The sequence below is a fragment of the Theobroma cacao genome, chromosome 8 (assembly GCF_053813885.1).
Source record: "Theobroma cacao isolate CCN51 chromosome 8, ASM5381388v1, whole genome shotgun sequence".
In the NCBI taxonomy this organism is placed as follows: domain Eukaryota; kingdom Viridiplantae; phylum Streptophyta; class Magnoliopsida; order Malvales; family Malvaceae; genus Theobroma; species Theobroma cacao.
This window is the reverse complement of record NC_142646.1, coordinates 10,394,747-10,408,200: the sequence shown is the minus strand read 5'-3', so window position 1 is coordinate 10,408,200 and position 13,454 is coordinate 10,394,747. Positions and strand designations below refer to the sequence as shown.

Below are 13,454 nucleotides of genomic sequence, written 5' to 3'. Positions count from 1 at the left end.
GAGTTGTATAGATAATGTAACAATTAAGAGTCTTATCAGAAGACGATTTATGGTCACCTAAGGAATTTTGGAGAAATAGTTAAGGGAATATAATCTATAGTACGATTAAGCCATATGAGATGGATTAATAGGATTAAGAAGATTGAAATTTCCTAAATGCAAAGTAAACATGAAATATGTAGAAATAATTAAAGCCATTAATTTTCCCGAACGTTGAGGATATGTACAAGAATGAGTATGACGTGTTAATGATATTGTAAACTACACAATAGTGTATGAGGATAAGATGAATGAATGAAAGTCGAGAAGTTTGATATGGAATGAAGTAATAAGATAGTGATTGGTATACCTAAATAAGAATAAAATGCGATCGAAATTGGTATGATTGAGATAGAGTTATGGTTCAAGCTTAATGATAGTAATAGAAGCATGCTTAGTGTCTCGTTATAAGAGATCATAATTGTGAAGGTTATTGTTGATATGATTTTAAAGGATAATAATAGACATAAGCGAAGTACTTGAGTTGAATTGGAGGTAAATTGTCACGACCCGGTACTCCCTTCAAGCCCGTGACAACCGCCGCGGTGTCTCGGTAGACACTTATTGCCCGGAATGTCAACCCGAAACCCCGCAAGGCTTTACTATCAGTTTCTCTGTTCCCTTGCGAGCAACCATTGTCAAATATCGTGTTCCAAAAGATTTTAAGCTGTTTCCAACTTTAAACAAATAAAATATTAATTTTTCGTCTCACAGGGGTAATTTGGTCATTTTTCTCAAAAATTTTGAAACTGGCTAAAACGTAATATACAAGTACAAAACACACAATTCATATTCAAAATGAGTTTAAAAGTCTAAAATCTTCATTTCAAACGAAATTATGGTTATTTGAATATAATAAGAAAATAAAAGAAATATTAAGTAAAATATTCTATTTTCTTATAAAACAATATTTATAGAGTTATACGTGAATAATTTTTATAGCGTAAAAGCTAAATAAATTTATACATACTTAAATACAGTAAGCCAAAATATTTAATTTAATTTACAATAACAAGAGTGCCCCCGAATAAACAAAAGTAAAGAGGACTGTGAACCTACGGTTTGGAAAATGCAGATCCCACTGTAGTCCTCGATGAGATCAGCAATCTACAGTCTATACTGAACCTGAAATTGGTGGAAATGAGGGTGGTGAGATTATAAAATCCCAATGAGTAAACAAACATCATCATAAACATCTAGAGTTGAGTACATGGAGACAATAAAGTAAATCATCATAAACTAGGTTATACAATTAGAACACATCTCGTTCAAAATACGTAAAAAGGCTTATGAATCTCATAAAAATCTAGGCTTGTGGCATAAATCCATTCTCGGGGACACCTTGGCCGAGGCATCCTACCGAGACCGCCAAGGCTATTAAAATTCACATTTCACATAAATCATGTTTTTGTTTTGAAAACATAGCCGTTCCTTGGCGTTGGCTGAGTTCCCCCTCACGTGGTGGTTTAGCGTGAAGTGAACCCTAAACTTTACCCCAGGAGATACCCTACGCGCCTTTCCATTCGAGGTAAGAATATAATGGGGTTTACCGTGCCCCTCTAAAAGGCTGGTCCACAGAAACCCCCTACTACAGTGATTAATTAATATATAATCCACCATATAATAAAACTCAATAACATGATATGACAATTTTGTAATTCGTAATTTTTCAAGGTAACCAAACAATTCGCATTTCAATACAATTGCCAACTAGCCAATCATGCTCGATTTATCATAAGCCAGCTAATTTAAACAATCAAATTGCCACAATTAACAGTCTCCGTGTACTCTATTTTTCAAAATCACTATTAATTTCAAAACAATTTATAATTTAATTTCATTGAAACTCATTTATTCATAAAACATGAAAATTTATCTTTTTAAATTCCTTTTTCCATAGAATTCATGAAAGCATCTAAAAACCACCCTAGATAATTAAAATGACAGTAAGTTTACTCACATGTCTAGAATGCAGACTTTCGAAGCACTCTGTCTACTGGTCCTCGGATGCAATTTCCTTGCCTTTATCGGAGGACTCACCACCTTGACACAGTACAAAATCGAGAGTTTCACCAAGTTGGTACTAAATCAAAATTAAACTAATTTAGACTACCAATGCATGATATGGAATGCAAAAATGCACTGGTAACTATCTAAACCCGGTATTTACCTAATTCGTCTTATCACCCGATTAAATTCCTAACGGGTCCATTTAAACTCCAATTTAATTCTTTTCAGTTTCTATACCTCAATTGCACCCAAATTAACTTAATGTCTCTCAGTGTGGTGCAAATTATCAGTCCCAACAGCAACTTACGAAAATACCCCTAATGGGTAAAAATTCGTATTTTTGCTCCGAAAATTCCCATTATTTTTCTAGGCTCATAATTCATTATTCCTTAACCAATTCTCCTAGAATAAAATCAAACTCATCCTCACTCACTACATGGTAAATTCAGCCATTAATGGTTGGGGCAGAAAATAAATTCTTTTCTTGTTGTTTTGTTTCTAAATATGCTAAACTAACTAAAAACACTAACATAAATTAAAATCAAATAAATCCAACAACTTTCTCTCTCCTAACCCATTTTTCCAGAATTGAATTCATCATGAAAACATGTAATTTAATCATGGAAAATAAAGAGAAATGCTTGGGAATAAGAAAACTCAAGCTTAATAGAAAAAATCTCACCTTTTTCACTTAATTTCCTTGAAAATTCACACTTTTTCTTTGATTTTCTCTCTCTAGGGTTTTGTTTTTGTTTTCTCTCTCTTCTTGCTGGTTTGGCCGGCCATGGGGTGGAAGATGGGCTGATTTTGTGCCTTTTAAAAAGGAAAATAATAAATTAATAAAGGCATGACACATGGCATCATGTCATTGGCCCGTTTTTAAAATTTTAAAAATTTAAACATTTTATCTCCACCACATGTTTAGTCAAGGGTCAAAGATGAAGACAAAGGAAGACCATGTGCTGGAAAAAATATCCTGGTGGTGGAAAATTACAATTTTGCCCCTGAGGTGGCAAAATTACCATTTTACCCCTATACTCTAAATTATACTGAAATTAAAATTTTTCACTTCTAAACCTCAAATCATACTTCAATAAGTCAAATTATACTCCAATAAGTCAAATGGGGCCAAAAAATTCTTTTCTTAAATTTCCATTTTGTCTCCAAGTGGCAAATGACCATTTTGCCCCTAGTTAGTGAAAATTTCGATTTAACTCCAAATTGATCCTCAAACTCCAAATTACCATTTTAAGTCATCCATGAATTGTGAAACTCTTAATCTCACCTTAAAATTCCTATTTGATCTAGTTCGAGGATTAAATAAACTTTGTTGTACCTCTAGGTACAATACCGACTTTTGTAAATTTTTCGGGACTCTCCTAGCATGCAATCATGCTATCATCACATGTAAGTCATGAATAGTATTTTATAAGGTCGGGCTTTACATAAATGAGGTTAACAAATCGAAATTCCCTATAAAGGGGAGGACATAAGAAGTCGAGCATTAGATGAGAAAACAATACCCTCACCTTTTCTTTGAGTTCAATACATGAAATTTTGAGGTCAAAATTTTATTTTAAGGGAGGTAGTGTTGTCAAGCCCGACCTTATAAAATACTTGTCATGTCATTCATATGATTGACAATATGCTTGCATACTTGGAAAGCCTTGAAAGAAAAATCGTTAAAAGACGACAATGTACCAAATGGTACAATTAAGTAAATTTAAGCCTCGAACTAGATCAAATAGAGAATTTAAAATGAAATTAAGAATATTAAAGTTCCAGAATGGTTTAATATGATGATTTGGAGTTCAAGGATCAATTTGGAGTCAAACTAAAATTTTTACTGTATAGGGGCAAAATGGTCATTTGCCACCCAAGGACACAATGGGAATTTTTAGAAAAGAATTTTTTTGGCCCCATTTGACTTATTGGAGTATAATTTGAGGGTTTGGCAGTGAAAAAGTTTAATTTCGGTGATTTTTAAAGTGTAGGGGCAAAATCGTAATTTTACCACTCGCGGACAAAATTTGAGATTTTGAGAGAATTTAGATCAAATTTGACAAATTGAAGAATGGTATGAGTATAAGGGATGAAAAATATATCTACGGGCAATTTTTCAGTTTTTGGGGCAAAAATGTAATTTTTAACTTTTCCAGGGGTCAAAGTGTAAAGTTCAAAAATTACTCCACCAAGACTTTGGATAAGTCTGAGAATTTTATCTAAGCTATGGATATGTGGGACAAGTATATGGTGAAAATTTGGAAACAAATGGATGGCTAGAATTTAAGGAATTAATAACACATTAAAAAATGAATAAAATAATATTATATTATTTTATCCTTTAAAAAGGTAAAAATTCCAGAATTCTCATCTTCTTCAGCCGTCCAAACCAGGGGAGAAAAGGGGGGAAAAAACAAATAAGAACCCTACCTGAAAATTTGGGGAAAATCAAGAGAAATCAAGAAATCAAGCATTGAAAAGGTAAATTTCATTGATTTTCCTTGTGATTTTCACTACCCATGCATTTTTTTCTCATTTCCATGCAAAATTAGAAAGTGGTTATGGACACCCATGCTGGCCAAACCTCCATGGATGAATTTTGAGCTTGATTTTTGGTTGATTTTAATTGAATTAAGTGATTTTAGTTAAGTTATATTGAAATATAGCAAAAATAAGCTAGAGATATAATTTTCTCCCATTGAAACCCATTATGCCGAATTTTCTAAGGGAATATTGGCTGCTGATCTTGATGTTTATTTGAGGAATTATGATGAATAATGATGAATTATGAGCCTAGAAAAATAATGGGAATTTTCAGAGCAAAAATACAAAATTTTACCCACTAGGGGTATTTTCGTAATTTGCTATCGAGACTGATAATTTGCACCACACTGAGGGACATTAAGTCAATTTGGGTGCAATTGATGTATAGAAACTGAAAAAAATTAATTTGGAGCTTAAACGGACGCGTATATCGATTTATCGGGTAAAAGATCGAAATAGGCTAACACCGCATTTAGACAAAAATTTAGACATTTTTGCATTCCATATCAAGCATTAGTAGTCTAAATTAGTTTAATTTCAATTTAGTACCAATGTGGTGAATTTCTCGATTTTGTACTATGTCAAGGTGGTGAGTCGTCCGATAAAGACAAGGGAATTGCGCCCGAGGACCAGTAATCTGAGTATTCCAAAAATCCCCACTCTAGACACGGTGAGTAACCTTACCATCATTTTAATTATCTAAAATATGTTTTTATTCGGTTTTGGTGAATTTTATGAAAATGAGTTCAAATGGTAAATTTTTATGTTTTGTAAACAAAATGAGTTTAAATGAAAATATTTTATAAATTATCCTGAAACGAAATAACGATTTTGAAAATAAAGTAATTGGAGACCACTGATATGTTGTAAATTTAAAATTGAATTAATGGCTTATGTTATTGTATTGGCATGACTGGCTGGGCTATGTTTTTTATGAATTGTATGAATTGCTTTATTTTACCCTTGCAGGCCGGGTAGTAATATATTAGCCCTGTCATGTTATCAAAATTTTATTGTATGGTGGGTTTGACCTGCTGCAGTGGGTTGGGTTCTGTAAACTAGCCTATTAGGGGGGCACGGAATCCTGTTATATTTTTACCTTGGTTGGAGAGGCGAGTAGGGTAACTCCCGAGGTATAACTTTAAAGTTCACTTCACGCCAAACCACCACGTGAAGGGGAACTCGGCCAACGCCAAGAAACGACTATGTTTTTAAAATAAAAACATGACTTTCTAATAGCCTTGGCGGACTCAGTTGGGATAGCCCTCGGCCAAAGTATCCCAAATAACTGAGTATGATAATAATTTTTGGCATGAGCCAAGCTTTTTAAGAAATTCATAAGCCATACTGATTACTTGCTTTAAATAAATTGATTTCATTTGGTTGAAATAAGTTGAAAGATGATAAATTACAGTTTGATGAAATATTTTAATAGTCTCATTTTACTCGACTTTAGATATTTTGAGTGATGTTTGTTTACTCACTGGGATTTTATAATCTCACCACCCTTATTTCCACCGATTTCAGGCTCAGAATAGATTGTAGATAACTGATATCGGCGAGGATTACAGTTGAACTTGCCACATCCAAAAACTATAGGTTCATTTCTTTTGATACTTTTGGTCATTCGTGGGCCCACGTGTCACTATAAATTAAATTCTATACTTTGGTTATTTGTATTACGGTATGTAAGAATTTATTTTGCTTTTATGCTATAAAAATTATTTATGCAGTGTTCTTAAAATATCATTTTATGTGAAAATTGAATATTTTATTTAATATTTTTATTTTATTATAACAGTCATAATTCCATTTTTAAACGAATATTTTAGATATCCAAAATGATTTTTGATTATGAAATATATGTTTTCCACTTACATACTATATTTTTAGATGATTTTGAGATTTTTGGGATAAATGACCAAAATACCCCTGCGGGACGAAAATTATTATTTTATTTGTTTAAGTTGGGAATAGTTTAAAATCTTTTAGAATGTGGTATTTGGAAACAATTACTCACAGGGGAAATGAGAAGCTGATATTAAAGCCTTGCGGGGTTTCGGTTGACATTCCGGGTAATGAATGTTGATCTAGCCGTCGCGGCGGTTGTCACGGGCTCGATGAGAGTTCCGGGTCGTGACAAAATGTGTTGTTTTATATGATTTGAAAGAAGTACAAAATGTTGTGGATTATGGTATGATGAAAAGTTAAGTGTCTCCATTTATTCGGCTTTAGAAGTTAATGACGGACTTTATTTACTCACTGAGTTTATGAAAACTCACCCTTTCTTTTTAACCATTTCAGATTCAGGATAGTCTGTAGGCAGTCGATTTCATCAAGGATTTCTTTTGGACTTACTTCCTTAGAAATCGTAGGTCTACATTCTTGCACACTTTTGGTTATCTCGAGGTCCATATGCCACTGTAGGATAATTTTGAATACCTGGTTTACTATATCACTATGTGTATGAATTTATTTTGTTCTTACGCTACAAAAATTATTTATGCATAGTTCTATAAAAATTGTTTTATAAAAAAATGAAATATATTATCGAATATTTTTATTTAGTCTAATTAGCCAACTTTTCACTCCAAATGGATGATTTAGATTAGAAAAAATTATTTTTGATCGGAAATGGATATTTTTCTACCATATGTTGTATTTTTATCAAGTTTCGAAATTTTTAGGTAAAAATGACCAAAATACTCCTGTGTAGCAAAAATTTTATTTTGATTGTTTTTTATCTAAAATAGTTTATATTCTCTTAAAACTCGATAATTAGTAACTATTGCTCATAAGGGAAGTGGAAAACTGATGCAAAAGCCTTGCGAGGTTTCGGTTGACATTCCGAGTAATGAATATCTACTGAGACTTCGAGCCGGTTGTCACGGGCTCGAAAGGAGTGCCGAGTTGTGACATGCCAAGACATTAACGTAAGTCATTTATTCAAATCATAAATTTACAACATATCAGTGGTCTCCAATTACTCTATTTTTCAAAATCATTATTCAATTTTAAGACAATTTATAAAATCATTTCGTTTAAACACATTTTGTTTATAAATCATAAAGATTTGCCATTTAAACTCATTTTCCATAAAATCATAAAATCGGATAAAAACCACTTTAGATAATTAAGACGATAGTAAGGTTACTCACTATTTCAAGAGTCGAATTTTTATAGTACTCCAACTATCGATCCTCGGGTACAATTTCTTTGCCCTTGTCGGAGGACTCACCACCTTGACATAGTACAAAATCGAGAAACTTACTACATTGGTACTAAATAGAAATTAAACTAATTAAGACTAATGCATGATATGGAATGCAAAATGTCTGATTAATCGCTTAAATGTGATATTCGACCTAAGTCACATTATACTCGGTCTAATCGGCTAAAATCTCCAATTTAACTCCAAATCAATTCTTCTCACTTTCTACACTACAATTATACCTAAATTACCTCAGTGACTGTGAATGAGATTCAATTTATCAGTCCCGGGTCAATAATCACACATGTCTATACGTTGAGCAAACATTTAGATTTTCACACCAAAATTTCTTATTTAATTTCTAACCTCTCCAAACATCAAATATCACCAAAATATCATGAAATATCATCAATTTCAGCCTCAATATTCTCAGTAGAAAATTCGGCCCCTTATGGGTAATGGGAGAAAATGAATTTTTCTTGTTGGCTTTTCTTGCTACACATCACTAACTAACTAAAAACACTAACATAACTTGAAATCAAATCAATCCAACATCATTCTCTCTCCATACCCATTCGGCCAGCCATGAATTCACCATGAAAACATGAAATTTAACCATGAAAAATAAGGAGAAATGCATGGGAAAGGTAGATCACGTGTCAAAATCAAGAAATTTTACCTTTGATTGCTTGATTACTTGAAATCCACTAATTTTCCCTTAAATTTTCCCACCTAGGGTTCTTGTTCTTCTTTTCTTCCTTTGTTCTTCCTTTTGTTTTCCTTTGGCCGGCTATATGAAGAAAATGGGCTGATTTTGTGCTAACTTTAAAGTTAAATAATAAATGGTTATAAACTTGACACACGTCACCTTATTATTGGTCCATGTGTCATTTCTTAACTATTAAGCTTTCTCTCTCCACCATATAAATTCCTTCAATTATCTATGATAATATTGGGTAAAATCCATGTGCTGGACAAGTGTTGGGTGTGTAAAATTACAATTTTGCCCTTGGGGTGCAAAATTACCATTTTACCCCTATGCTCCGAAAAATACCGAGATTACAATTTTTCACTTCTCAACCTCAAATCATACTCCAATAAGTCAAATGTGATCAAAATCTTTCAAAAAAATTCTCATTTTTTCCTCGAGTGGCAAAATTACCATTTTACCCTTGGATAGTGACATTTTTGGTTTGACTCCAAATTAATCCTCGAACTCCAAATCACCATTTTAAATCATTCCTGGACTGTAAAATTTTCAATTTCGCCCTATAATCTCTATTTGATCTAGTTCGAAGCTTAAATCAACTTTGTTGTACCTCTAGGTACAATACCGACTTTTGTAAATTTTTCGGGACTCTCCTAGCATGCAAACATGCTATCCATCACATATATGTCTTGTCAAGCATTTTATAAGGTCAGGCTTTACACATACAACTTTATGTATATGAGTTAATATATATGTTTACATACATGTATATGAGTTAATACATATATGTTTACATACAACTTTATATAACTTTATAATTAAGTTAATATATATATATATGTATGCATTATTCACAAAAAAATTCTATATATATCCTATTGTATTAATATGTATGTATATTCGATTGTGAGCTTATTAATATTCAGTGCAGGTGATTATTTCTTATTGTTGTATATTCGATTGTGAGCTTATTGAAGTTCTTTCATGGGTGCAAAAACCAAATCTTTTTGTTACTTTGTCAGTGTTATGTTTGTTTATAGTTAATTTTTATTGGGGAACTTTTCCTCTAGAAATGGGATTTGCTTTTGCTCTTTGAAAAACTTTTACTGTGAACTAAATTTCACTGAAATTAAATGAATATAAAAGAATATATGAATATGTATTAATTGAGACAAGTAATTTATTTTGTTTTGGGGTCTTTGCAGTGGTTGGATTTGGCAAAAAGAGGGGACCTAACTGATCTAAGAAGTAAGAACTGTGAAGGTGAAGACGGTAAGAATTTGCTATCTTTGATGGATTAAGTCTTGGTTATTTTGTAATGTTTTGTGATACTTATGTTTAGCTACTGGTGCCAAGGATTAAGATGAACTTTCATTTTGTTAGCTAGAGATGATGTGATTTTATTGTTAATTATGTTAATTTTTGGTTTATTATGAGTTTTGTTTCTCCTTCATCCATGCCAAATTACTGCTACTATTATTACGACATCAATACTTAAAAGTTAAAACTACGTCTTTCAATAATGAATGAACGAATGAATGACTGCTTTATAGCGTTTAACTTCACATTTGATTCTAGAAATGATTAATAGGCAAGGTTATAGGTTAACCAGTGTTATTCCTTAGGAAGGAATCTAGCTGAACCATTGATGAGGGATTATGCTCTTTAGTTTTGCTAACCTTTTGTCATTTAAACTAGTATCCCGTCAAAGAGAAATATTAAATATGTGTTCAATGAGTTATTGGAATGTACTTATTTAACAATCTTACTGATATGGTATAGGATTCGAGTTAATAAACAATATTCTGTTATTCATGAACCATGCATTACCTAATGAAAGAACATATGTAATATATATGCACGCTCAAAGATTGTAAAATATGTAGTTATATACATACCATAATTTCAATCATAAGTCTCACATTTGTTTTTCTGATTTAGTTCTTTCAATAAAATCAACATATTAGAAGTTCTGTGATTGTCAACATAGAAGGAACAACTGTCTCCTTAGTTAAATTAAATAAAAAAAACCAAAATTATTAGTGGCTATCAAATTGCTACAAATTGTTGCTTTTGGACTTCTTTAGGGGTACAATTACAATTTGAAAAAATAGGGTACAGTACAAAAAAAATCGTGAGTAGCATACAATTTGCTGACATTGTTACCTGATTTTGAGTGCTAAACACTGTTGCTGGATATTTTGTTTTCTAAAACTTATTGTAAATCTCTTTTAGTTGAATGGTTCAGAAGTTTGCTGCTTAAATCAGTTGCTCAGCTTTAGTTCTCTCATCTCTGCATCTTCTACTGTTGTTGTCCACATCTTCCAACACTTTTCGTCAGTGTCACTAAGCATAGGTATTTTTTACCCTCTCAGCCCAGTATTTACAATTCCCATAAATAGTAAGGATTGATTGCTTATTTACCTTATTAATTTGATGGACTCTTTTATTATTATCATTATTACCTTAATTTTTTATTGTAGTGTATATTGAAGAATAATACTGTCTTCCATGGATGAATTACACTTTTAAGACATAAGAAAAGAACAACAATACAGTCAAACCTAAAATCTGTAACAATTGGAGACTGATAAAAACCACGTGAATTAACTTTAGCATAATTGATTTAAGGCTTAATTGATTTATGGTTCAAATTAAATACTTGATGTAAATTCCCACCTATTCATGCTCCTTTTATCTGTGATCAAAGACATGCAGTATAGCCAAACATATTGTCCCGATGATAAGCAAAGAAGAGTGGAGACTTTTAAGTTTAATATTCATTAATTGGTCAAGTCATGATATTAAATTGGTCACTTTCCTAAAGCTGCTTGAAACTGGAGAAGATATAAACGACATAAAATATGAAAAAATTACAAATTATATGTGTAATTTTTAAAAATTAATTATTTACTTATTTCTTGGGAAAATGACTAATTGGTTTTGTATGTAAATATTTTTTAATTTTTGAATAATTAATGAAAAAAATATAAACTCTTTCCTTGAAAAAAACTAGCAAATCCTTGCGTATGTTGGAAATTGATTACTTTTATCATAAAAAAAGTTATCATGAGGTCAGGTCCAATTGGTTGTGCTTAAGTTGAGTCAAAAATTAAAAGTATAAGAGTTTTCGCCATTTCTCACTTACTTGGTTTTGTAGGATACGTGAAACTCATTAATACATAGATAAGCTCGTGAATATGAATTTATCTACACGTTTATAAAGTTACAATTGTATACCATCTTTTTTTTTTTGTTTTAATTCTTGTATGGAAGCATTTATACTATCCTCAGATGTTATTAATTTTTAAAATAATAATTAAAAATTCATATTGGAATGTAGTTGTTAACCAATTTTATTGTAAACAACAGTGGAAATTACTCTTGACTGTTATATTCTATGACACTTAGGATTACAAAATGACGAGAGATCGCTCTTGGATGTATCGTCGCTTAACTTCGAATCTGACAGATTATGTATAACTCCTATTGGGGAGAGGTAAGTTATCTTGTTATATTTGTTATATTTGCTAATGAAATTGTTATATTTGTTATAAATTTTAATAAATTTTTTTTTTTATATATTTTACAACTACTTTTTTTGAGCGAGGAGTCACAGCTACAATAACAAGGATCATCAAAAATCACTTCAATGGTCCATGGTCGACATGAAGGAAAGTCCCTAATGATATAAAGGAGTTAATGTTTCAAAAATTTCAGGTACTATGCTTGTTATTCAATTAAATTATAAGTTTTTGTTTTCAATACATTTGTATAAATGTTTTTAATGACGCTAATATTTTATTGTAGGAAAAATGTGTTTGGTCTGCAAATCAAGATGTTTTGGTTCGACGAATATGGAAAAAAATTTGTTCGATCGGTTAAGAGTTATGCTTTCAGAAGAAAGGACCAAAGCAATGACAAAAGCCAAAACAAACAACATTAGAGATTGTAAAGGCATGTCAAGGGAATGGATTACAAACGAATTATGGGATGCCCTTATTGATACGGTATGGCATACAGAAGAATGGCAAAACAAATCCAGAAAAGCAAGGCAAAACCGTTTAAAGCCAAAAGAAGGAAGCATTCCAAAGCACATTGGTAGTTCAGTTCCATTTGTGGTCCATGCAAAAAGGATGGTATGAATTAATCTTACTTCGCGTTTATATGGGTTTAGGTTTTCTTGCAAATTAAATTTAAATTGTATGTTTATTAGTTTTACTTTGGTTTGTCCTTACATGTTTTTTATATATATCGATTATGATTGACTATATATAGTTGTAAATAAATGCAGGCAATTGAGCTCAAACGAGATGTTAGCTTTTTGAAAGTGTTCAACCGTACTCATAATCGTTTAGGTGGTCATGGTGATTTTATAGATAACAAGTCTAAGTCTAGGAGTGTACGTACAAAATTGATTAATTTTTACGTTAAAGTTGATTATCTAGTTGAATAATAAGCTTAGTCATTTTTTTATGTAGGAAATGTATAATTCTGTACTATCGCAGAAGTATGGTGAGGATTCATCTTCTCAACCAGAATTCGATCCGCATGCTTGGGCTGAAGCAATTGAAGGGATGGAGACTACACGCACTCACATGTATGGGTTGGTACTCGGGTGCCTGCTATAGCCTTACTTATTGGAGCGCACAGTAATGTTGCCACATCTAAGTCTACGTGTGGCCCTATTAACCTAAATGTGACCAGTCCCTCAATTGCATTGGAAGAAAAAGTGGAACATCTTTCAAAAAACTTGGGTAAGATATGTGTCGAAATACGTGAAGAAATTAAGAATGCAATGGCAAAAAGCATGAGTGAATTTATGGCACGTATGGAATCCATGATCATGAGTAATGAGCGTTCAAAACAAGGAGATGCGGGACCTTCAAGCTAAAATCTGGAGCGTTAAGAACAAAACATTTCATGATATGATGCCTA

At 31.9% G+C, this 13,454-nt stretch overlaps 1 protein-coding gene across 1 annotated transcript; it reads left to right on the top strand.

Moving 5' to 3' along the window:
• Window positions 1-12,433: 12,433 nt before the first annotated feature.
• On the top strand, window positions 12,434-13,147 carry LOC148761179 (uncharacterized). Its single transcript, XM_088809258.1, has 3 exons — window positions 12,434-12,655; window positions 12,811-12,918; window positions 12,998-13,147. Exons 1-3 carry the CDS (start codon window positions 12,434-12,436, stop codon window positions 13,145-13,147), a joined length of 480 nt encoding a protein of 159 aa, XP_088665384.1.
• The last annotated feature ends 307 nt before the right edge of the window (window positions 13,148-13,454 follow it).

Bases quoted from the DNA above. Each gene is read 5' to 3' on its own strand.
- LOC148761179 (XM_088809258.1), top strand. From the start codon at position 12,434: ATGACAAAAGCCAAAACAAACAACATTAGAGATTGTAAAGGCATGTCA. The intron at 12,656-12,810 runs GTATGAATTAAT...AAATAAATGCAG, and splicing joins TGGTCCATGCAAAAAGGATG to GCAATTGAGCTCAAACGAGA. The intron at 12,919-12,997 runs GTACGTACAAAA...TTTTTTATGTAG, and splicing joins ACAAGTCTAAGTCTAGGAGT to GAAATGTATAATTCTGTACT.